Here is a 26,053-nt window from a genome sequence, read left to right as displayed (position 1 = left end):
CTTTTGCTGCATCCCATAGGTTTTGGGTCATTGTGTTTTCATTGTCATTTGTCTCTAGGTATTTTTTAATTCCCTCTTTGATTTCTTCGATGATCTCTTGGCTCTTTAGTAGCATATTGTTTAGCCTCCATGTATTTGTGTTTTTTAGTTTTTTTCCTATAATTCATTTCTAATCTCATAGTGTTGTGGTTGAAAAAGATACTTGATATGGTTTCAATTTTCTTAAATTTGCTGAGACTTGATTTGTGACCCAAGATGTGATCTATCCTGTGGAATGTTTTCTGTGCACTTGAGAGTAAAGTGAATTCTGCTACTTTTTGGACAGAATGTCCTATAAATATCAATTAAGTCTCTCTGGTCCAGTGTGTCATTAAGGCTTGTGTTTCCTTATTAATTTTCTGTCTGGATGATCTATCCATTGGTGTAAGTGGAGTGTTAAAATCCCCCACTATTTTTGTGTTACTGTTGATTTCCCCTTTTATGCCTGTTAGGGTTTGCCTGATGTATTGAGGTGCTCCTATGTTGGGTGCATAAATGTTTACAATTGCTATATCTTCTTCTTGGACTGTTCCCATAATCATTATGTAGTGTCCTTCCTTATCTCTTGTTAGTCTTTATTTTAAAGTCTATTTTGTCTGATATGAGTATAGCTACTCCAGGTTTCTTTTGATTTCCATTTGCATGGAATATCCTTTTCTGTCCCCTCACTTTCAGCCTGTATGTGTCCCTAGGTCTGAAGTGGGTCTCCTGTAGACAATATATATGTGGGTCTTGTTTTTGTATACATTTATCCCGTCACTGTCTTTTGATGGGAGCATTTAATCCATTTACATGTAAGGTAATCATTGATATGTATGTTTCTATTACCATTTTCTTAATTGTTTTGGGGTTTTTTTTGTAGGTCTTTTTCTTCTCTTGAGTTTCCCACCTAGAGAAGTTCTTTTAGCATTTGTGGCAAAGCTGGTGTGGTGGTGGTGAATTCTCTTAGCTTTTGCTTGTCTGTAAAGCTTTTGATTTCTCCATCAAATCTGAATGAGAACCTTGTTGGGTAGAGTAATCTTGGTTGTAGGTTTTTCCTTTTCATCACTTTAAATATATTTTGCCACCCCCTTCTTGCCTGCAGAGTTTTTGCTGAAAGATCAGCTGATAACTTTATGGGGATTCCCTTGTATGTTATTTGTTGCTTTTCCCTTGCTGCTTTTAATATTTTTTCTTTGTATTTAATTTTTGTTAGCTTGGTTAATCGTGTCTCATCTGTTTCTCCTTGGGTTTATCCTGTCCAGGACTCTCTGCGCTTCATGGACTTGATGACTATTTCCATCCCCATGTTAGGGATGTTTTCCACTATAATCTCTTCACATATTTTCTCAAACCCTTTCTCTTTCTCTTCTTCTGGGACCCCTATAATTGAAATTGCGGTGCGTTTAATGTTGTCCCAGAGATCCCTGTGACTGTCTTCAATTCTTTTCATTCTTTTTTCTTTATTCTGCTCTGTAGTAGTTATTTCCACTATTTTATCTTCCAGGTCACTTATCCGTTCTTCTGCCTCAGTTGTTCTGCTGTTGATTCCTTCTAGTGTATTTTAATTTTCATTTATTTTGTTGTTCATCACTGTTCGTTTGTTCTTTAGTTCTTCTAGGTCCTTGTTAAATATTTCTTGTATTTTCTCCATTCTACTTTCAAGATGTTGGATCATCATTTCTACCATTACTCTGAATTCTTTTTCAGGTAGCTTGCCTATTTCCTCTTCATTCATTTGGTTGTGGGTTTTTATCTTGCTCTTTTGTCTGCAGCATATTTCTCCTCTCATTTTTTCTAACTTGCTGTGTTTTGTCTCCTTTTGTCAGGCTGCAGGGTCGTAGTTCCTCTTGCTTCTGGTGTCTGCTCCCAGTGGGCGAGGTTGGTTCAGTGGCTTGTGTAGGCTTCCTGGTGGCGGTGACTGTGTTCTGGTGGGTGGAGCTGGATCTTGTCCCTCTGTTGGGCAGGGCCCCGTCAAGTGGTGTGTTTTGGGGTGTCTCCAGGCTTAATATGACTTTAGACACCTGTCTCTGGTGTTTTCTTTTTTCTTAATTGTTTGGAGATCAGTGGCTCATAATTTCTTTATTAAAACCTTTAATATCCTATACTAGAATCAGAAATTACCTTATTGCTCTCCTTTCCTAAGAATAAGCAACTCTCATTTCTTTAATCTGTGTATCTTTTGTTTTTCAAACTTTATTTAGGTAGTACAGAGAAAACCACAAATCATGATTATTTTAAATGATTAGTTGATTTTGGAATTAAATTACTCTCCTTAACACTATGTCATGTAGAATAAGGATAAATAGCATTTACGCATCATCATTAAGTAAAATACCAACTCTGTTTTATCTGTTTGTGTTTTAGATAGCTTCAGTTATTTCACCGTGTGTAACCTTGCTTAAACTTTCTAACAAATTGATGGCCATTATTTTCTCATGCTGCCTCATGTAATCTGGCATACCTGCCTGCTAGCTTCAGTATAGACCCTGGCTAAGCTTGCCTAGATTCCTGACACATGACATATATGGGTATACAAAGGAATATACCTAACCAGAGACAAAATACTTTAGTTCCCATAAAGTAAATTACCCATTTGCAGTAAGGCCTTATTTTATCCCCATTTCCTTTAGTTTTATGGTACCTGCAACAGCAGGCATAACTTTCCCCTCTTCTCGGGCAGAATAATACAGTAAAAGAAGGGTAGTTTACAGTTTAGGAGCTACTTTGCCTCTGTATCTCTCTGAACCTAGTTTACATTATACCATATCACAGTGCTTCTTTCATGGGAAACTAAATTCATATTCATAAATAGTTACTACTTAATGTAGCAAAAAGAGTGTTTAGACTTTGGAGTCAGCATGTTCTAGTTTGGATATACAGTTCATTAATTGTAGCTTCTTAGGAAAGTCATATATAAAATGGGGAATTAGAGTGCTTATTCCTTAAATTTTACAGGATAACTTCTTGTGCTTCCTTGGAAATAAAAGGGGCCTGTCTTTTGGTATAAATAAAATATAAGATTTTTATTAGAGCATGTCTTTATCAAAGTATATGTTAATACTAAACTTTGAGAATTCAAATAGAGTTTCCAGTTATTGATATCTATCTTTTGACTCATATTTCAGGAGTTACTAAATTCTTTTAAATGATTCAATGCAGTTCTCCTCTCCTAACCTCCCTTGTATGCAAACACTATAAGGGCAGGGAGTTAATCTGTTTTCTTAACAATATGCCTAACTTCTAAAATAGTACCTGGCAAACAGCGACTACTCAAAAATAATGTTGCATGGAAGAAAAGTTTTAAAAGCAACTGAAAGTGTATGTGTATGTTAAGTGACTGGGAGGATAAGAGTGTTATGGCAAGAAACTGAGGCCCTAAGAGAGAAGACTGTTATTTTGGGGGGAGCTCAATTGAATATGAGATAATGATGAAATATGCAAGAGAAATGGGGCTCTGAGAAGTTAGAATATGGTCTAAAGGTCACATTAGACAGAGTGAAAGAGCATTAAGAATTATCACAGAAGTGATAGTAGAAGCACTTTGAGAGAAACCATGATTCTGCTACCACTGTCTATCATTTGGGTTCTGATAAAAGTTTACAGCTTACAAAGTGTATTCATAGAAACCATTGAAAGATAAGTGACTTTAAGAGTAGATGTGCTCTCTGAAAGGAGGGAATGTATACGGAGAAGTAAATAGATTCAGGAAGTGAATTTGCTTCCAGTAAAGGGATAGGAAAGTGAAGCCATCTTCATGGGTAAAAGATTGTACTGAAAAAAATTAAGAGGTCTGTTAAAAAGATGTGTAGTTATGGAAACCGAGGTGATACAGAGGTCAGGATATAAATGAATTATTAGCAGTTTCAGATTAAAAACAAGAATTGAGGACAGTGATAAGAATTTAGCTCTTAGGAAATTCTTAGTGATGTGAAAGAGTGCAATTTTAGTACAGTGATCAGAATAGGCTCATACTGAAGTAGAGATTAAATGTAGAAGAAATATAGGTCGCAGATATAAACTGACTGTTTGATAATTAACAGTGAAAGAATCTAGAAAAACAGATGGCTTCTGGATGGGTTATTAGGGTCAAATGAAAGGGATTTTTTTTTTCCAGGTTAATGTTTTCCTTACTCCATCTTCCTGCCAATTATCTCCTGTCCTTGTTCCAGAATTAACCTTATATGCAAGTAGTAAAATATACTTCATAATTACCGGCATAGTTATAGAAAGGTGCCTATCTAAAACTTACATATCAATTATAAATTTATAGTTCTGTTTATTCATTCATGTAAATTAAAGAAGACTCTACTTTTGAAATTAAACAGATAATAAAAAAGTAGTAATATGAATCAATAAAATTAGAATATCCAGCTTTACAGTTTTAGTACAAAATATTTATGCAGGTATGGTACTATGTCTAATAAATTTGAGAATCTTTCCTGAATAAATATGTATAAAGAAGCTATTTTAATACTTTAACTTCAGAATAATAACCTTTGTTTGGTTTGATTAACCAGAGTCTAGCAGATTGGGTATAAGAACATTTGCAAAATTATCACACTATCTCTTCCCTCTGTTGGGGAGGATCTAGAATTGTTTAATGAGAGAGAGATTGAAAGAGAAAGAGAGCTTTCTCCATATCAACTGACATCCTTCCAACTTGTATTAAATTCCGTGGTGATAATTCCTTGTATTAAATCCCATGGTTTGTTTCTCTCCTGAACAAACTAAAAGAGAAAATAAATGATATATTGGAAATAGGGATAGGAAAGGCTAAATAAATGTGGTTGTACAGAATCTTATAGACTCTGAATTAATTTTAATAATTTATTTCTAAATTAAATTTTTAAGAATATGAAGTCTTTTTTATTCTTAATAATGCCTCTTGGAAGAAGTTTTAATCTTGAACACATTTTTAGAGTATTGTTTAGATTTTGGTTATTCATTATAATCCACTATAATTCAACCATTATAAATACAGGGAAATATTATTGAGAATATTATCATCAGTTGTTGACTTAGGGAAAATATATTTTTCCTTTTTTTTTCTTTTAAACTATGAAGCAACATTATGGTTATATAAATAAAACTACTCACATTCCTGCCTCCCTTAAACAACTGTTAGAATTATTCCGTGTTCTCTTCTAGTTTTAGCTATAAATGTTCATAGATAGACTTTTCAATGACTTTATAATTTATAATTTTCTATTGTATAGAAAGACCATGATTTATGTTTCCCATTTTTCCTATAACCAGACATTTAAGTTACTACAGATTTTTCTATTCAAAATAACAGTATATTGAATGTCATTGTTCCTATAGATTTTTATTCTTTAAGTTATTTCCTTTAGGATAAATTCCAGGAGTAGGTTTACTTGGTCAAAGACTATCAACCATATATTAGTTGGATATATATATTATATATATTAGGTATATATTTATGTTGATTATATATATAATATATATGTTAGCTATTATGTAACTTGTGTAAGATCATATAGCTAAAAAGTGACAGAGCTGGGATTAGAGTCTGGCAGTCTGTACTAGATACCATGTTCTTTACCAGTCTGCTACACTGCTGGCTTGAGAGATCTAGAATTGTATCTTAAGATATTCCCAATAAAAGTAATATTCATTCAGTTCATCTATAAAAATTATAGCAAGAGTCTGCTCTGTGTCTGACACTGTATTGGGGATTCAAGAAAGAACAGGATATAGACCCTGCCGTAGAAGGCTGTAAACCAAGTGGGAGAAGGGAAAAGATATGTAAGAAAGTAACTATGATACAATGTAATGAATTATATAATTAGGATATTATAGGAAGACAAAGAAGGGAAAGACCAAATGCCACTGGAGGAGGCAGCCTAGTGTAAAGAGGCTTCTGAGTAGGGCTGGGTTTGTTTAGATGGCTAGGTCAGGTCTTGGGGAACCAAATAGCAGAGCAAGCAATGAAGAGCCTACAAATGTACTGCAGGGGGTCAGAAGGCCATAAAGGCTATGTAGGACTGTAGAGAAAATATGCACAGTTAGGGTTTTCTGAGCAAATTTTACTAGAACTTGGGACCTGGGCTTAAAAGACAAGCCTTGGAAGTTAAACTTTGACTGAGTAGAGATTGAGAACTCCAGAGAGGTTTACCTCTCAGGAGATACATGTTTACATTTGAATAAGGTGTAAAGAGTGGATGAGACCTGAGACCATTGAGACATTCCCTAAGTTGTAAGACTCAGAGATGCTAGTCTTATCTTCTGCCGAGAAACATATTTTACATTCCAAACCATAAGAACCCAGGATCTTCCCTAGGACAATTTGTTCATACTCAGGGATAGGTTCCCCCCCTCCGACACCCCCCGACCCACTTCTCTCCCCGCCTCCCCCCATCTCCAGAGGGGAGGAGTTCTGCTCTACAAGCCTTCCAGAGTCTTATTTTTGCAGCTAATTGCTTTATTAACTTCCTATTGTTGCTGTAACAAATTACCACAAACTTGGTGACTTAACACAAATTTACTGTCTTAAAGCTCTGGAGATCAGAAGTCTGAAATGGTTTCACTGGATTAAACTCAAGGTTTTGGCAGAGCTGTATTCCTTCTGCAGGTTCCTGGGTAGAATCCCTTACCTTACCTTTTCCAGTTTCCAAACCTGCCTGCACTTCTTGGCTTGTGACCCCTTCTACCATTTTTAAAGACAGAAGCATAGCATCTTCCAATATCTCTCTGATTCTCACCCTCCTGTTTTTCTCTTCTAAGGACTCAAGATTACATTGGGCCCACCTGGATAATCTAGGATAATTTCCCAATGTCAAGAACCTTAACTTAATCTTATCTGCGAAGTCCCTTTTACCTTGTAAGGTAACATATTCACAGGTTCCAGGGATTAGGATATAAACCTCTTTGGGGTGGGGACATTAGTCTGCCTGTCACATTTGCCTACAGTGCAGACCCCAGTACATGTATTGTACTGTGATGTCTCATCTGGCTTGGATTGCATTACCCCAGTGGTAAGAGTTGGGTTATGAAGGACTGGCATGGTTATTATAAGTAATAATATTTCATTTGTTTCTGCTTCAGAGACTTCATGTCTTACTTTCAGGCTAGTTTTGAAGGGCTATATTGCTGAGCTGTGTAGAATCTTGAATTATAAAAACAGGAAATATCCAGAGTTGTTCTAAAAGTTGTCTGGGACCTTCTACTACTTTAGGACAGCTCACTCAGCCTTTTTCTCATAAGAGCTTTCCAGCTTGACTAACTCATTCAAATTGAAAAGCCCATCCTAGTTCCTTTTTGGTCAGGGTTTTTGTTTTTTCTTGTTCTAAGCTGAAATTAACCTAAAAACAATTCAGATGAATCGAGGATTTAAGAGGTTGGCTCTGCTTCCTTCCCATTGCTCTTCTGCACTTGGACATAGGAACGCAAATGATACCAGCCCTCCACAGTAAATGTGACTCATCTTCAGATATGGGACTGTATGCCCATTTCATAGTGTATTTGTGGTTTTTAATACAGGCTGACTGTATTTTAGTAGGTTTTATACAGCTCATTTTCCAGTATCCTATTGCCACTGAACTGGCTCAAATATTAATCCATTGACCCTAGCTCAAGGATGTAGTGGATGCTAGGCACGGATGCTAGGCACAACCCTCAGATCTGGGTTTGGCAGTAGCTAAGGCAGCTCATCTAGACCTATCATTGGTAAGGGCTACCACCTTGGAATTAGATCTTTTTCTCCCAGAACTAACCATAGCTTACTCCCCTCAAAAAGTATTACACCGTGTAATATGTGCCTTATTCTTTCAAAGGCTAGCCAAAGACTTAGGTAGAGAAATTTCTCCTAGATTTAACATTTAACGTTCCCACTAGCTCCCAGACTTATGCATTGCTTGCTTTGCTTGTATTGTCACCATCCTTATTAAGTAAGTATGTACTCAAGAGAAAAAACAGAACAGAGCAGTAAAGAAAAAAATTGATGTGGTGTGTTTAATAATGTACCTAAGGCATTTATGTTAACTGACATACTAGTCTCTAAGTCGCCCTTTCGGTTCCTTTCCTTCTTCCTCCCCTTCCTTTTCTCTTATCTTCCTTGTTTCTTCACTTCTCTTTCATTTTCCTTTTCCTTACCTTTCTTTTTTCTTCCTATGCCTTTTTCTCTTTAATTAGCAAATACTGTAAAGATATTCAACTTTGGTTTTTTGGTATTATTATTCTAGAATGGAGTTTTTTATAACTAAGAATTAGTCATTCCACGTATTTTGAAACAGTGCTTCAATAGAAATTGGATTAGCAGCTTAGAAGTAGAGTTTCCCTTTTAAATGTATCTTCTGTGTACTATTTCAAGGTAGGAAAAAACTGATTTTCATCCTTTTCCTTTACCATTTTAGGACCTTTCTTTTTGGTAGAGATGGAAATCCAAATAAACGGAATGTGCACAATGAAACATCTATGCACTTGTTATGTATGGGCCCTCAGATTATGATATCGGAAGGAGCCCTTCATCCTCGCTTAGCACGCCCCGCGGAAGATGATTTCAGAAGAGCAGACTGTCTGCAGATGATTTTAAGATGGAAAGGAGCAAAACTTGACCAAGGCGAATATGAGAGAGCAGCTGTTGATGCCGTTGATAACAAAAAGAACACACCCCTGCACTATGCCGCTGCCTCAGGGATGAAGACCTGTGTAGAGGTAAAACTTCGGTGGTGGCTTTTTTTTTTTAATATTCTGCATGGTAAAATCTGTGTCTTGGTAATGTGTGATAATCAGTTTTGTTTTACTTATCTTAACAGTTAATTTAGCTAGTCATTTCTGTCCCTTTTGTGGTTCTAAAAGAATCAGGAGCCCTTGTTTTAGGGAAAACAAACCCATAAACATTCATCCTTGGAAATAAAATGGAATTAGGAGCAATTGAAAATTTGCTAACATTCCTGAAGATAACAGTCATCATACAAACTATCATACTGAGAGTAATAGTTTTAATAGAGATATGTTCTACATTTTTGGCTTATGTTTAGAAGCCAATTTATAAAATTTATACATATGGCAAATCTTGACAAGTGGGACCTTTAGCTATATATAGAATTGATCAGTTCCCTAAGCAATTGATAAATATTAATGAATACATTTATTGGGGTCTTTTAAAAACATATATATATTAAAATATGCTTTTTTTTCTGTGGAGTCTGCATTAAAGTGCCTGAATACTATATTGTAATTGAGTTTTTCCATATATGTTTTTCATATATATATAAATATCTAACAACAAGCTTAGGTAAAATCAACCATATAGTGTAGGATCTTAACTAAGCTAAGAAATCATTACTCTTTATACTGTCATCACTACTCTGCATACAGAAGAACAGGTTTCTCTCAGCTATGTAGAGGTCAGTCCATACATAATTCTTAGAAGTTCTTTTGTATAGATGTATTTAAGTTTCAGTGGGGAGAATTCTAGATTGAATCACAGAGTATCCACTTACCAAAAATGTAGGACTTTATTGGAAAAACAATGATCCAGATTAAATATATATTAATCAGATTAAAATACATATCTGAAAATTTAATATTTCCTTAATCTTATTCATCTATATAAACTTTATACTTCTAAATTGATAAATATACCAAAAAACATGAAGGTCCTTCATTTTCTTACTCGTGTTAAAAGGTTATGGCCACTTAGGGACTTCTCTGGTGGCACAGTGGTTAAGAATCCTCCTGCCAATGAAGGGGACACGGGTTCAATCTCTGCTCCAGGAAGATGCCACATGCTGCGGAGCAACTAAGCCCATGTGCCACAACTACTGAGCCTGCGCTCTAGAGCCCGCAAGTCACAACTACTGAGCCCACACACCAAAACTACTGAAGCCCGCACACCCTAGAGCCTGTGTGCTGCAACAACTGAAGCCCATGCATCCTAGAGCCTGTGTGCTGTAACTACTGAAGCCCGCGAGGTCTAGGGCCTGCGTGCAACAACTGCTGAGCCCATGTGCTGCAACTACTAGAGCCCGTGCAACTAGAGCCTGTGCTCCGCAACAAGAGAAGCCACTGAAGTGAGAAGCCCACACACTGCAACAAAGAGTAGCCCCCACTCGCCACAACTAGAGAAAGCCGGCGTGCAGCGATGAAGACCCACTGCAGCCAAAAATAAATTATAAAAAAAAAAAAAAAGGTTATGGCCATTTATATGATTTCTTTAGTGTATCTGAAGTGTCAGTTATTTTCACTTCTAGAACCTTTCTGATCTTATCTTGTGTTTATTGCTGTTGTTTGTGATACTTATTAATATTTTAGAATCTTTGTCATTTCATTTCTTGGGTTTGTGTCACCTTTGCCCACTAGTTAATTAGTGACAGTCATTAACTTGAAACTAATTTTAAGCTTTGCTTTCTAACTTTGATTCACGGTGTGGTGGAAGGATGTTCTAGGATTTTGCGGGAGGGAGGCTATGGGCAGAATTCCTGAGGCTTTTTACACAAGTCTTTTTGTATGTTGTTCTATGCCCACCTCTTATGAAAGAATCACTGCCTATAGTGACTCATCATTGTTGACGGGACTGCATCATATTTCTCAAGTGAGTTAGAGAAGAAAATATCTTATTCTTGATAGTAATAATAATGCTCTTAAACTGCTGCTTTAATATCTTGCTTCCAAAAATTCTTTATAAGCATTGCTTTAGAAGTTGTTCATTTTGAAGTATGTTTGCAATGACATGTTATTAAATTATTTTTAAAAATTGAATGTGGTGTTTTTACCAACATTGTTTTTTGCTCAGTGCAGGGAATTAGTACCAGGTTTATTCTGAGCTGACAGGCCTGATGATTTGCTTGGTGTGAATGTATGTGTAAGTTTTAACTGTTTGATCTGTCAGCAAATCACTTTATACAAACCACACCATTTAATGACTGTTTTCATTTTTTTGGGTTCAGAAGAGCTCTTTGACTTAATGTAAAACACCTCAAATAGAGCCCTATAAATACCTTCATTGCATTTATTCTAGTTGTCATCAACAAATTTTAGCACATCATTTTACCCATATAAAGCTATCTTAAATCTCTTATATATACTTGACTGTATACCCAGCCTTAGGTCTTAAATGACTTTTGATAATGTTTACTATTAATTAAACCAGAAGAGTTTCACAGAGAAGTGTACATTAATTTCCAGAGGCCTTATGTTTTCTAGTTCTAGTGAGTAAAACAAATACATTGAAATACATAACCTACTATATAACTGTACTTCTTAGAGAATTAGTCCTCAAGTGTCTTAGTGTTTGTATAAGGTCTTCTAACATTCACTGTGCTCATTGGTACCAAGCATGATATAAAGGGTTTGGGTTGAGTAAAAGACTATTATCAGATATTTACTAATTTTTTTCATTAAGCTAAGCTATCATAGTATGGTATATAGGGCACTGGTTTCTAGTCTTGGTCCTCACAGAGACTGTCTGTAAGACCTTGAGCGAATCACTCAACCTCTTTGAGATTATCAGTCTCAACCATCCAATAGGAAGCTATCACAGTTATCTCAAAAGACCACTTTTAGTGCTAATTTTCTCTTAATCTGTGATTGCAGTAAAATATATCCCATTTTCAGTGTCTAGTCTTTGAGGTTAAATTGATTATTTTACTCCATGGTTAAGGCCAAGCTATTTTTTTTAACTCTTGAGGACATATCTATGGAAATACATCTTTTCTAGTTGTTGAAGATGTTTTTCTCTCTGTGTGTTTATCTAAGGACAGAGCTGATAAAGTCAACAGCAGACAATTTCACATGTGCATTTAAACACGTACTTTCCTATGGCTCATTATTTTGAACCATATAAATGAAATGTTTAAAAACTTCCCCTTCTCTCTATAATAATTGTGTTCCATAGTCAGCTAAAGGGACACACACATACATACATACATAGAACATAACATAAAAGTATCTTTTTTTTAAATTTATTTATTTTATTTATTTTTGGCTGCATTGGGTCTTCGTTGCTGCAGGCGGTTTTCTTTAGTTGTGGTGAGCGGGGCACACCCCCTATCGCTGCACGTGTTGGGGGGGCCCTGGGGCCCTTGCTGCGGTGCCCTCTTCCCCTGCAGAGCATGGACTCCAGGCGCACAGGCTTCAGTAGTTGTGGTTCACCAGCTCTAGAGCACAGGCTCAGCAGCTGCAGTGCATGGGCCTAGCCACTCCCTGGCATGTGGGATCTTCCCGGACCAGGGATTTCTGAGGTCCAGCTCTGTGCAGGTGAAAGGTCCCGCAGGGGTCCTGTTTTCTGCTTCCTCGTCTGGGAGAAGAGAGTGTCTAGATCTCTTTAGGGAAATGTGGGAAGTTCGGCAGCCACAGGAGGACAGGGTAGAGGGAAGACTGAATGTAAACGCCTCCCTCCTTTTTCTCTTGTGCTGCTGGCTGCTGCCTCGTGCTTTTTCCTCTTTTTCTATAGACCAGAAAAGGGATGCACCCTGGACGTACGTGTGTGTGTGTGTGTGTGTGTGTGTGTGTGTGTGTCCGTCCGTCCGTCCGTCCGTCCGTCCGTCCGTCCCCAGAGGCTGGAACCACAGTTCCTCTGATGAACCCTGGAGGCGGCCCAGGTCCTGAGCTGTATTATCTGAAGAGGGCGCCTCTCTGACCTGACAGTCACCTGAGAAGACCAGGGAGTGAGAGTGAGCCTGTGTCCAGATGGCATTCTCTGCCCTGTCCTCCCACCGCGGGCACTTGGGGTGGCACAAACTGGGGGAGCCAGACCATGCTTGCTGCACCCTCTGTAGAGCCCTAGGTGGACCTGCTCGGGGCAGATGTTTCCAGCTACTTGGTGAATGGTTCCTGGCCAGAACCCACTCTTTCCACCCACTCCCTCCACCAGGAGAGGGGTGATTCAGGAGCAGAGGGCAGGGGCCTTCACCTTTAATCACCACATCCTCACCTGTCCTCCTCTTTGCTAATCGAAATTCTCTCCTTCCCTCAAGTCAAGCTCAAGTGCAGAAAGTTCTTCTGATGTTCTGGAGGAGGGGCGAGGCTAAGGAAATAATCCAGGGAGAGGAGGAAAGATGGACTGTGATTATTGAGTTTGAGGTATTTGAGCTAACATGAGGGGCTGGCAGGAGCCTTCCTGTTGCTGTTCTCCCAAATCCCACATTCACATCTGGGCCTCCTGCCTGTCTCTGTGCTCTGGGCACTGTCACTTGCAGACTATTCTGGCTTCGGGCCCATGTGGGCCAGACTGCCCCTAACAGACATCAGAAACCGATGCATGCTGCCCTGTGGGGGGCCTCAGGGGTGCTCGAGTGGGCACTAAGCTGCATTGTAATAGACCTCAAGTGATGCTGTACCAGGTACCAGGTGGTAGAGTGACTTCTGGATACACCTTGTCCTGATTATATTGAAAATAAAGCAGAAGGCATCGCCAAGAAGAAATTAAACCATGCCTGATGAGCTGCCTCACACTGCTCACCCGCCTGCCTGCATGTTTTGACTGTGTTCCTAGATGAAATGCCACTTTGCGCTTGCTCTGTGGCTGGTTCCATTAGGCATATCTGCCGTCCCTCCTCATCCAGCTGCTCAAGCAGGGGTCTTGAGTCAGGAGCTGGACCATATACCTCTCTTGACCAGTTCACAGCCCAACAGTCCCAAAGATTGGGAAGGTCTCTTGGGAACGGGAGACTCGCATGTTTTGAGGAGCTGAAGTTGACCTCCTCGCACTCACAGTTCCCTGGTGGCCTCCACCCCAGGACCAGCTAAGGCCAGAGCAGCCTGGGGCAGGTAGCCAGGAGTCCCCACCTCTGAGCATCCCACCTCTATCCTGACGCAAGGGCAGAAATTCCAAGGCATTTCCATGCTGGGGAGAAGGGAAGAGCGGGATGAGAAGGCTTTGCTCTCCCTTTGGGAAAGTTGCTAAAAAGTGACGAGAAGAGGTCAGTGGCTAAGTCACAAATGCGTTCATGCAGCACGTATGTCTAGAGCACTGTTGTGTGCAGGTATACCAGTTGCTGGCTTAGGGTGTGTGATCCCGTTCCCCTCTCCCTCGCTCCACACTTCCCAGCCAAGCCCCCGTGAGGCTGGGTCAGATGAGTAGAAGGTGGAATTCTTGCAGGAGAGTGGAGAGCAGAGACAGTATTAGGGTTCAGAGCTAAATGCCTTTATCTTCCTGCTGTATAATCTTGGGTCCACCACAGACCATTCTAGTTGAATGAAAAAATTCATCCCATGGATTAGTCTTAAAACCTCACCCTCAAACACACACGCGCGCGTGCACACACACAGCGCACACACACACACAATTAATGTAAAAGAGATCATGCCAGTTCTGAGCCATCAAAGGAAGATCCCTCTGCAGCAGTGTACTAAGGACTCCTGACCTGTGACTTTGGGGAACATGCACATAGATGACCAGGTTCTTAGCATCCTCCCTCTCGACATAGCTGGCCCTTCCCTGTACTTTTCAGTGATGCCTTCAACCAGGAGAGGGGGATCATCCCCTCCCTCCTCCCTCCCCCACCTGCTGCCTTGACACCACAAAGAGGGCTCGATGTTTGTGTTGACTGCTCATTTCTTTTCATCTGTTAACCTGTGGAGGCTTTGTGATTATCCACGCTGAGTGTGAGTTTGTACTGGGGAGAGAAGGTGGTTGTGTTTTTTTTCTCTCATTTGACATCAGTGGAGGTTGTCAAAGCATAGGTAAATATTCAGCAACCATTCAAATGGAGAAACACCAGTGGGGCCCATGACATTGCCTCACAAATGGTGTTTGATTAATAAATTGGAGATGTGGAATTGCGAAGCCATTGGTGCAGGGCTGGATTAAAAACATCTTAATCATAGAGTTCTTTTGGGAACTTGCAGGTGTGACAGTATCAGTGGCTAAATACTTTATATATATATGTATGTGTATATACATATATATACATTTATAAATATATGTATATACATATATATATATATATAGAATATCTAGCCCTGATATAGGGCTAGATATTCTCATGGTATATTGCTGCCTAGTTGACAGTGGACATTCCAACAGTCTCTCAAATTCAGTGTTTCCAAAACTGTACTCAGTCTTCTCTACCCACCAGTTCCTCCTCTTGACTGCCTTATTCCTATTAATGATGCTACCATTATCCCCATATCTTGTCTTGATACCTGGATTTACCTTGGGGCTGTTTTTGTTTTGTTTTGTTTTGTTTTTGCATCAAACGTATGCCACTCATTTGCAGAATTAAACTCTTCCTTGCCGCTTTTGGCCAGCCCCTTCTTTTTATCTCTGTTGGCCACCTTCTAACAACAGGTGCTTATATCAAATCCTCACTTTGTGTTTTTCAGAACTTCCTTGAGTAGGAAAATCTGGAGTTTCACAAATATTTATCATTCAAAATTATTTATGAGATAAAAGTAACACAAAGAGGAGTGGGCTGCAATTGTTTGAAAATTAGAAATGCTTATATGTTGAACATTTATTAAGGCAAACTATAATTAAAGCCCCTTTAATTCTAATTTTTTCATATTTAAAGGAATTATTTCAAGGGTAAGCAAACTTTTTTCTGTGAAAGCCCAGATAGTAAATATTTTAGGCAACTGCTCAACTATGCCACAGTATCCTGAAAGCAGCCATAGACCACTGTCTATGTGAGCATGGCAGTGTTCCAATAAAAGTTTGTTTATGGGCATTCCCACTTGAATTTCTTATAATTTTCACATACCACGAAATAATCTTTTGATTCTTTTCAACCATTTTAAGATGTACAAGTAGGTTTTAGTTTGTGGGCTATACAGGAACAGGCAGCAGGCTAGACTTGGCTCACAGGCCTTAGTTTGCAGTGGACCCCTGCATTATGCAAAGATTGGGAGAGGAAACCAAAGTTGACTCCACACTATAGAAGCTTATTTTAAATATGTAAAATAACATTATCAATATGTAGCAAGTCCTGTATGCTTTAAGTATACAGAGAACTTAAAAAATACTATGTAATGGCTGCCCAGCGCACAAAAACGGAACTCCATTAAAATATAAATGTTACAAGAATTTAATACTATAAAAAACACACTTTTTTCTTGGTTGCTGCGTTTTTGTTTTTCCACTTTGGAATAGAGATGGACTTCGGAGAGGAATGATGGGTTAGGTCTATTAGCAAGGCCCAATTAACAGTTTAGTGATTTTTCCTCCCCTTGGCAGACTTCCCTAGATCAAGCCTAGTCATTAGGCCTCATTTTTTTTTTTTTTTAAAAGGACTCTTTATTTTTTAGTAATTTATTTATTTATTTTTGCTGTGTTGGGTCTTCGTTTCTGTGCGAGGCTTTCTCTAGTTGTGGCAAGCGGGGGCCACTCTTCATCGCGGTGCGCGGGCCTTTCACTATCGCGGCCTCTCTTGTTGCGGAGCACAGGCTCCAGACGCGCAGGCTCAGTAGCTGTGGCTCACGGGCCTAGTTGCTCCGTGGCATGTGGGATCCTCCCAGACCAGGGCTCGAACCCGTGTCCCCTGCATTAGCAGGCAGACTCTCAACCACTGCGCCACCAGGGAAGCCCTGGGCCTCATTTTATTTATATTGGTGCTTCACCCGTCACAGTGATTGAAGACCTGGTTGATGTGACAGAGGTGGTGGTTGTGTTTAATAGTGCTTCAGCTCTTTGTGAAAAGCATTGTTTTAAATGAGTGTGATCTTTAGATATTTCCTATGCATCCTTGTCCTACTTGCTTATTCAAAGCTTTAAGTGTAGCTGCTTATTGTTAGATTAAATAAAGGTCACTAGAAAACCAAAGGTGGTAAGTCACACTTCCCTTTACAGCTACAGGGGCTATTTGACACTGGCAGCTATCAGAGTATTTCACACTTCATTGAAAAGCCAAAAGAACCATTCACAAATCATACTGAAGAGTTTTACTTAATTATATTGTGTTTTTAGCGCCTGGGGTTTTAAAACTGTAAAAAGAATACAGAAATTGTAGTCTCAGCTCAGCAACTGAGTAACTTTGCCTGTTTCTGGGCCTCAGTTTTCTAATTTTTAATCAAGAAAGTTATGATTTCATTATTGCCTCCAAAACATTATGATGCTAAGAGCTATTAATTATTTAGGCATTAACTGTTATAGGCATTGAAGGGAAGGAGACATCATTTAAATTTTACTTAGCCCAGAAGATTTCATGGGTAGTAGTAATATCTGAGTGGATGAGATTTCAGTTTAAATATTTGGAGGAGGCTACTCAAAATGTGGCCCTCAGCATCAGTAACGCCTGGGAGCTTGTTATAAATACAAATTCTTGTGCCCCACAGACCTCCAGATTCCAAATCAGAATCTCTGGGGGTAGACTCCAGGAATGCTTTAAGCAAGTTTTACTGGTTATTCATTTGCATGTTATAGTTTGAGAAGCACTGTTCTAGGCCTCAAACAAATGCAGATTGAAGTATTTTGCAGAGGTTTGATAAGACAGATGCCTTAAAATGAAGATAGAAGCCATACTAAGTAGAAATACTAATGCCAAGAATTTTGGATTTATTTATAGAAAATTGAGCCATTTAAATTTTTTGATTGGTGGAGTGCTATTATGAAAGCAAATATAATAAGATTAGCCTAATGGTTATAATGTAGAATAGAGTTGAAAGGAGGGACTTCTAAAGGAGTGGTTCTAAAGCCTTGCTACCCAGACAGTGGTCCTCAGACTGGCATTGGCATGAATTTGGGTACTTGTTGGGAATGCAGAATCTCAGGCCTCATCTCATATCAGCTGAGTCTGAGTTTGTAGTTTAACAAGAACCCCAAGGTGATTCATTCATACTCACATTAAAGTTTGAAAATCCTTGGCTTAGAGCAGTAGTCTGTGGGACATACAATGGAATCACCTGTAAAGAGTTCATATATTTAATCTCCACTCTAGATCACCCTAATATGACTATCAGACTACCCAGATGATTCATAAACAATTTGGAAACCTTTGTACTGAAACAGTGGTTGTAACCATGTCTGCACAAAAAATCCCATAGTGTAGACCATATCTCAAATCAATAAAATTGGAATTTCTGAGAGTGGACCCCCAGACACTAGTATATTAAACTTCTCCAGATGATTCTAGTGTTCAGCCAAGGTTGAAAACCAGTGTACTAGAGGGAGTGACAGGAGTTAGAATATTATTGCACTAATTCTGCTGTGAACTGATAAAGGGCCTGGATTTGTATGGTGGTATTGGAAATGGAAAGCATGAGGCAGATGCATTTAGGTGACTTGGTCAGTTGATACAAGAAAGTAAGGGAGAGAGGTTAAAAATGATAGAGACTTTAAAATGTTAATATTAACAATGTTAGCTATCTTTGGATAATATAATTTTCTCTCTTTGATTTTTTTGCATTTTGTGTAACAATCTGCTATCATATCTATAATTAGAGTAAAATAAATTAACTTTATTTTTAAGTAAACTGAGCATGGTTTTGAACCTAGTTCACTTTGAAGCCTGCTAACAATTGACAGCCATTTAAAAAGTGAGATGAGGTGTTGTATGTCAACTACACTTTAGTAGTAAAAAGAAAAAAAAATTAAAAGTGAGATGAGGTGAAGGAATTGGTTAGAAGGAAGGGAGAGAATATCTTGCATTTTCATTTAGAAGGAGATTGTGGTCTTTGATTATCCACATGAAATGGTATTCAGGCTATTGAAGATTAGAACTAACTGGGAGTAATGAATATAGATTTAGAATTAAATGTTATCTGCAAGATAAGGTATAGATGAGAAATCCAAGGAAAAGACTTTATAGATAAAATTACAGAATTAAAGTCACAGCATCAACTTGGAGAATGCCTGTGTTTAAAGGGAGTGAGAACAATAAGTGGCCTACAACAAAAACCAAAAAAGCAGAGAAGAGAACCAAAATAATACATTGTCGAGGATGCCAAGAGAAGAATTTCAAGGAGAAGAGGTAGTCAGTCATTTGATGTACTTCAGAAAGGGCAAGGAATTACAAGACTGATAAGGCTGTTGGATTTGAGAGGTATTAATGACTTTCAGGAATATTATAGTGAAGTGGGCAGAGTAGAAGTCAGATTGCTGGGAGAAATTGAGTAATTTGCTGAGGAAGTAGAGAGACAGCGGGTGTCAGTCACTAATTTGACAAATGTGGCCAAGAGAGAAAGTAAAGTATTGGGGAAGTGACAAGAAGGCTAACATAATTAAGATAGGGGACTCCTGTACCAGGAGCCAGTAGAAAGTCAGAGAGTGAAGATGGAGGGAGTAATGGAGTGCTCAAGGTCATAGAGGAAATGGTAATTTTACAACCAGAAGAGACTAAGAATCATCTTTATTTACATTTTTTCTCAAGATTATGTAAGCCTCATTTTATAGATAGACCTGGTAAACTGAGACTTACAGAAGTTAAATGACTTGTTCAGAGTCAACCAGCCATTTAGATGATGGATCAAAGGGGTGGGAAGGGATTTGTCATGAACTAGGGCTGTCCTTCCCCTCTTCCTCTGGGATTATGAACAGAAAGGAAGGCAAAATCGATAAACAGATGTGCTGAGATAGTGATAATTGGTTGTTTCTTTTAAGGTAGAAAATTGTATGTACCACCAAGTGTCTGAAAAACACATTTGAATAAAATACTCAGTTCTCCTTGCTTGAGAGTGGAGAAAATGATACTTAGAATGCTTTGGTTGAAGCATTTAAAAACTACCTCTTCAGAACCACATGTAACACCCTATTATGTAAAAGCAAAACACCTGACTTTATACAGCAAAAGTTTAACAGATATCTTGACATCTTCTGCTTTCTTGTGTTCCAGCCTTAGGCCCCAAAGGTCAGTATGCTGAAATTCTTTTTTAAAAAGTAATCCTCCAGTGTCAGGCAGTACTGGTGATAGCTAGCTAGCTTCTATGCCAAAGGTAGCATATACGTTGATTATCCTTGCCAAGACAAATGCTGTAAACATGGACCCTCCATTCCATCACTGATTATGAGTTTCTGTCCAGGTACCAATTGCAACAATGAGATACAGGTTTTTGTGGCCCCTCACCCCACTCCCATCAGACTCATTTGGGGCCTCCTTTCGAATTACCAATCAAGGCAAGAAGTCTCAAGTTCTAAAAATAGTCAACAGTGACTCTCAACAATGACTTCTCGCACATCCCCTCTCCGCACATCCTTTTTTTTTTTTTTTAAAAACCCCAAGGAATGCAGTCTATACTCTGGAAGGTTCCTCTTACCAATATTCTGGAATGGCACGGCCTCTTAAATTTTGTCTTTGCTTTTGCTAAAGACTGGTGATTAAGTTAAAGATGATTTATCTTGTTTGCTAATATTTAGAATCTCTTCTGTGGTAGTATCTGTTGTGGAAGTAAATCAAGTCATGGCTTTGAAAGCCATCCCAGCGTGCATTTACTGCTACTCTGAATATCAAAGAACCATAGAGTCAAGTCAGCTCTCAGTTCTGTAGCAGCCAGAAGCAAATAGTCTGTTTTGTGTTAGTGAAGCAGAAAGGCTGAAAACAGTAACAGACCCTGCAATAGGTATGATAAGTCTGTGGACTTAATACAAGTCGCCAGTATTGAACAGAGAAGGTAATATAAATATGTCAGTTTCCATGCCACAGGCCATAGTCTAGGGTCATTGCTTGTCAAACTTTAACGTGCATAAGAATCTACTGGAGATGAGAATCAGATTCTGGTTTAGAGGCCTGGAGTGGGAGGGGCTTGGGTGGTAGCCCTGAGAATCAGCATTTCTAACAAACCCCCTGCTGTCCCCAGACCACATTTAGACTAAAAAGGTTCCAGGTGGTAAATAGCAGCTGATATGACCTTGCCTTCAGGCTCTAGAAGGTGGCTGCAACAGTGACTGCTGAGAGCTATTGCTTCACAGACTTTTTTTCTGTAAAGGGCCAGATGTAATGGGTAAATATTTTAAGCTTTGTGACCACAAGTCTATGTTTCATATTCTTCTTGGTTTGTTTGTTTGCTTGTTTTTACAACTTAAAAAATGTTTTAAACCATCTTAGCTCTGAGGTATACGTTTGGCTTAGAGCAAGAAGCCTAAGTCATATCCATTGGGCTTGTCAAGTTAGCCCATGGCTTTCCAGGCCTGGCTTTGGTATACGTCCCTTATTTTATCAGGGCCTCTTGGGATGACTGTGGAGGAACCATAAGGATTAAGGATGACAGTTCCAAAAGCAATAAAAGAACTTTACAGGAAGATCCGTTTGTTTGTTGGAGGGAAGGAGATAAAATTATTTGGAAGAAAATGAAAAGAAGCTACCATTTTTATTAACCCACATAAAAAATGAAAGTCTCTAAAAGGTATTCACATTTAGATCATAAATAAGATCTGGCCAGAACTTTATGGTGGGCCCAGAATACATTTGACTTCTTTATTTTGTGATCAGCCTATTCTTTGGGTCAGTACAATGTCCAGTCATGGTTAAGAACTTGGTCAAACTTGTGTCTGAATCCCAGTTCTACCGCTTATTAGTTGAATAACTTTGGTCAACTTGTTTAACTCTTCTGAAACATTATAATATCCCTGCTACTTGGGGTTGTTAATATTAGGTAAGAATATGTATTTGAAGTCCAGCATCATGCTTAGCACTTAGAAAACAATAAATGGTGGCTGTTACTGTGTTGTTATGATTGACTGAATTCTATAAAAGAATCGGCTCCATGACTAATTGTCAGGCTGTCCTTTAGGGTTATCCTAGATTATGGCCCTCATGGTATTCATGTCCTTGTTAATGTCTCTGCAGACATACTGGGGAACCTTGAACCTATAGCCCTTAATAACAACATATTTAACTTCTGCAAAACCAGCAGAAACCTCAGTAGTGAACAAGTCAAGTCCCTATTCCATGTAATTTGAAAAGTGGGATTTCCTTGGGCGAAATCCTACCTTTAAGTATCAAGAGATTTGTTACAGTATCTTCCCAACTTGGCTATCAGTGGCTATTCCCATTGCTTATTTTGAGGAATATTGAAAACAGTTTTGCTCCCATTGCTTATTTGGAGGAATATTGAAAACAGTTTTGCTTCAGTGATTTGCTCAACTGAATTTTATTTCAGTGTTTAGCTGGATAATGAATGATACAAATGAAAACTTTTGTCCACCTTGTCAGGACATCCAGGTATTAGTGGTTAAAGTAACAGTATTGGCTGTGTCCTTTTTTAAGAAAGATTTATAGAAATGTATAAAATTTAGAGCATTGAATGACTATAAAATTATTCATTTTTAAGTGAACTTTGGACAGAATGCTTAAGAATTTCTTTGTAAAGTTTAAGAAATTAGTTTGTTGTTGTTTTTAACCAAATGAAATCATCTTTTTTTTTAATAAATTTTATTATTTATTTTTATTTTTGGCTGTGTTGGGTCTTCGTTGCTGTGCGCGGGCTTTCTCTGGTTACAGCAAGCAGGGACTACTCTTCGTTGCGGTGTGCGGGCTTCTCGTTGCGGTGGCTTCTTTTGTTGGGAGCACGGGCTCTAGGCGCGGGCTTCAGTAGTTGTGGCATGCGGGCTCAGTAGCCGTGGCTCGCGGGCTCTAGAGCGCAGGCTCAGTAGTTGTGGCGCACGGGCTCAGTTACTCTGCGGCATGTGGGATCTCCATGGGCCAGGGCTCGAACCCATGTCCCTTGCACTGACAGGCGGATTCTTAACCACTGCGCCACCAGGGAAGCCTCAAAAGGAAGTCATCTTAACACTAATAAGCAAGAATTGCTGATCTTAAAATTAGAAGCCACTTGTATCTAAATAACTTTTATTGTCATTTCAGATACATACTGTTGAATTTTTGTTGTGCTTACTTTATTAAAATTTTTCTAATAGGCAGCATGAAATAACTTGTCATTTAAATCTATAGTTGCAAGTTTCTTTTTTTAAATAAATTTATTTATTTATTTTTGGCTCCATTGGGGCTTCGTTGCTGCGTGCGGGCTCTCTCTAGTTGCAGCGAGTGGGGGCCACTCTTCCTTGCGGTGCATGGGCTTCTCATTGAGGTGGCTTCTCTTGTTGGAGAGCAGGGGCTCTAGGCACGCCGGCTTCAGTAGTTGTGGCTCAAGGGCCCTAGAGCACAGGCTCAGTAGTTGTGGCGCACAGGCTTAGTTGCTCCGCGGCATGTGGGATCTTCCCGGACCAGGGCTCGAACCCGTGTCCTCTGCATTGGCAGGCGGATTCATAACCACCGCGCCACTAGGGAAGTCCTATAGTTGAAAGTTTTTGAAAAAATCTTTTTTAGCTTTTAGTAAAACATGGAGGAGACTTGTTTGCTGAGAATGAGAATAAAGATACTCCTTGTGATTGTGCTGAAAAGCAACACCACAAAGATTTGGCCCTCAATCTGGAATCTCAAATGGTATTCTCACGAGATCCTGAAGCTGAAGAAATAGAAGCTGAATATGCTGCATTAGACAAACGAGAGGTAAGTTTTTTTTAATAAAAAAATTATATGGATTTTATATTAAATTTTATTTTTTTCTTCTTTAAAACCCAGTTTGTGTGGTCTTCTTTGCAATATGCTAAATATTCTGTGATCTACATAGCCATAAGTATGAAAATACATCTAGAAAACCTGGATGTGGTGTCTGTCCTTTAGCATATGTAAGTATGTTTAATTACATATAAATAGAGATGCTGACTCCAAGACTCCAGTCCTGTACTTCAGTCTCTGCCTGTCTTCTGGATTGCTCTTATCAACAAACATGCTTTGGTAACTCCCATCTTAAAAAACAAAACAACCTCTCCATTGACCAGTCTTCCCCAGCCCTGTCCCTGTCCCCCTTCACTTGTAGCCCCATATCTCTGATCTTCATATGAGAAAAACAAAACTTAGGAGCTGTCTATACATACCAACTTCCTCACCTTCCCTTCACTCTTCAGCCCATTGCAGTGTGACTTTCTTCCCTTCTACTCTGATGGAACTGCACTGATGTGGACATCAAGAGTCACTGTGTTGCCAAATCCAGTAGGTGCTTTTCTTACTTGAATTCCTCAGCACCACTTGACATAATTAACCACTCCCTTAGTGAAACACTCTTCCCTTGGCTTCAGCGACATTGCTTTCTGGTTTTCCTTTAAGTCTTCCTTGTCTCAGTAGACATTACCTCCATCCACTCAAGCATAAATGTGGCAAGCATTCTCCATTCCTCACATCCAAGCAGTCTGGGAATTCTGTCAGTTTACCTCCAAAGTTATAACCTAAATCCATTTACTCCTCCCATTCTCTACTCCTACCTCCCTAGGTCCTCTCCACCTTCACTTCTCATCCGAACTACCATAGTAGTTTCCTGACTGGTTTCCTTCCTTCTGTTCTCATCCCCTTAGAATCCATTTTGTGCACAGTAGCCAGAGTGCCTTTTAAACTTAAATTAGATCATATCACTTAAACCATAGAGTGACTTTTCATAGCACTTAGAATAAAATCCAAATTGTCTGTTCAGATATAAGACCTTATATTGGTCTCGCCACTATTTACCTCTCCAACATCATCTCAAATGTTTTTTCCTGGCACACTTTGCTCTAATTGTAGTACCTAGACTATACTAAGGCTTTTGCATTTCCTGTTCCTTATGTCTAAAATCATCTCCCAAGTTTTCTCTTGACTATATCAGTTCTGCAGAGAGGCAGTCTTAGACCCTTCTTCTGAAGTAGACCCCTCTCCTTCCATTATTCTTTACCATATACCCTGTTTATTTTTCGTAGCACTTATCACATGGTATAATTATTTTGTTTATATATTTTTATAGTTTACTTGTTTACTGCCTTTCTCTTTTATTAGATTGTCAACTTTATGAGGGCCAGAACCATAACTGCCTTATTTAGCAGAATATTTTCAGTGTCTAACATGCGGCATGCACAGTGGGCATCCATAAATATTTCTTAAATAGAGAAATTATAAGACACAGTAAATTTTTTCCTCTAAAAACGATTCTGATTCTTCAGTGTTCAGTGCTAACTTGATTCTGAGAGGACTTATATAACTATTATTTGTATGTGTTTAGGCGCTTTTATTTGCCATTGCTCTTTAAATTAGTTTTCTCTTTCTTTCTTTGTATCAGTATTGGACTGCTTTGAAGGTTATTGCTGGTTTGTGTTAATCTGAAAAAGAAGCAGTTTATCTTTGCAGCAGGAAAGAGAAAGGCACCTTCATTTTAATCCCTCCTGCAGAAGAAAGGGGTACTGCCTGCTTGGAACTGAGCAATGTATTGAAATGCTTCACATGACCTAGTTATAGTTCCATTGCAGAAATTCGGAGTGCATATGTTACATGTTCATGAAGGCAATATGTCTTTCTCCTTCAAGGACTATTTTTCTTCCATTGTAACCTATTTAAGTTTTAAACTGTGCATTAAAAAAAAAGAATCTATACAGATGGCTTTATATCAATATTATTCCTTTCTTAATGTATCTAAAGTCAAATTTTATTTGGTTCAACATAAATTAGGTAGAATGATGGCTAATCTGAAAAAGAACATTTAGGAAATATACCAGGAAATAAACAGTTGCCACCACTGGGAATATCAGGAAATATTGGTTTTCATTGCTGAGGCAGAAAAGATACCTGGAGTCCCAAATCTGAACTTGGAACACAGTTTCTAGAAGCAATGTTATATATAGTGTATAAATTCTAGACTAGAATGAGTACTACAAATTTAATCATTAAAGGATTTGGTAGATTTTTGCAGGACAAAGTGTGGTTCATAAATTAGCTTAAAAGCAAACCGTACATGATGATTTGGGGGCACTTTTTAAAGGATAGTTGGGTTAAATTTCCCCTTCTTCCTTTTTTAGTTAATCCCTATATAGAATAGTTTAGGTTAAATTTTTATTTCTTTTTCTACTTAAGGTTATAGGATACCTGTAATATGTAGAGATTCATGGCAGTATAGCTGAATGCATATATAGGTGTAGTAGACTATTAATACAGTGTGATACGAAATGTATTCAGCATTAAGTTTTTACTATCATTTGTAAAAAGAGTAACACTGTAGACTGATTGAGTACGTGCTCTGCCCCTGTTTAAAGCTTTTTAACATCCCCAGTGATTTTTCTTTAATTTTTTTTTTTTTTTGGCCATGCTGAGTGGCATGTGGGATCTTAGTTCCCTGACCA

The 26,053-nt window shown here is 38.5% G+C and overlaps 1 protein-coding gene across 4 annotated transcripts in view; it reads left to right on the top strand.

Annotated features, from left to right (window-relative positions):
- The window catches only part of ANKIB1 (ankyrin repeat and IBR domain containing 1), a 157,521-nt gene that overhangs the window by 80,118 nt on the left and 51,350 nt on the right, over positions 1-26,053 (top strand). For all 4 annotated transcript variants that reach the window (XM_081243410.1, XM_081243408.1, XM_081243409.1 and 1 more), the window contains 2 exons: positions 8,394-8,694; positions 23,181-23,363. In XM_081243410.1, coding sequence (XP_081099536.1) covers positions 8,394-8,694; positions 23,181-23,363 — 484 coding nt within the window. The remainder of the gene's footprint in view (positions 1-8,393; positions 8,695-23,180; positions 23,364-26,053) is intronic.

This window comes from Mesoplodon bidens (assembly GCF_964165515.1).
Source record: "Mesoplodon bidens genome assembly, chromosome: 9".
NCBI classification, from domain to species: Eukaryota; Metazoa; Chordata; class Mammalia; order Artiodactyla; family Ziphiidae; genus Mesoplodon; species Mesoplodon bidens.
Note: the sequence above shows the minus strand (reverse complement) of the source record. Positions and strands in the feature narration are given on the sequence as shown.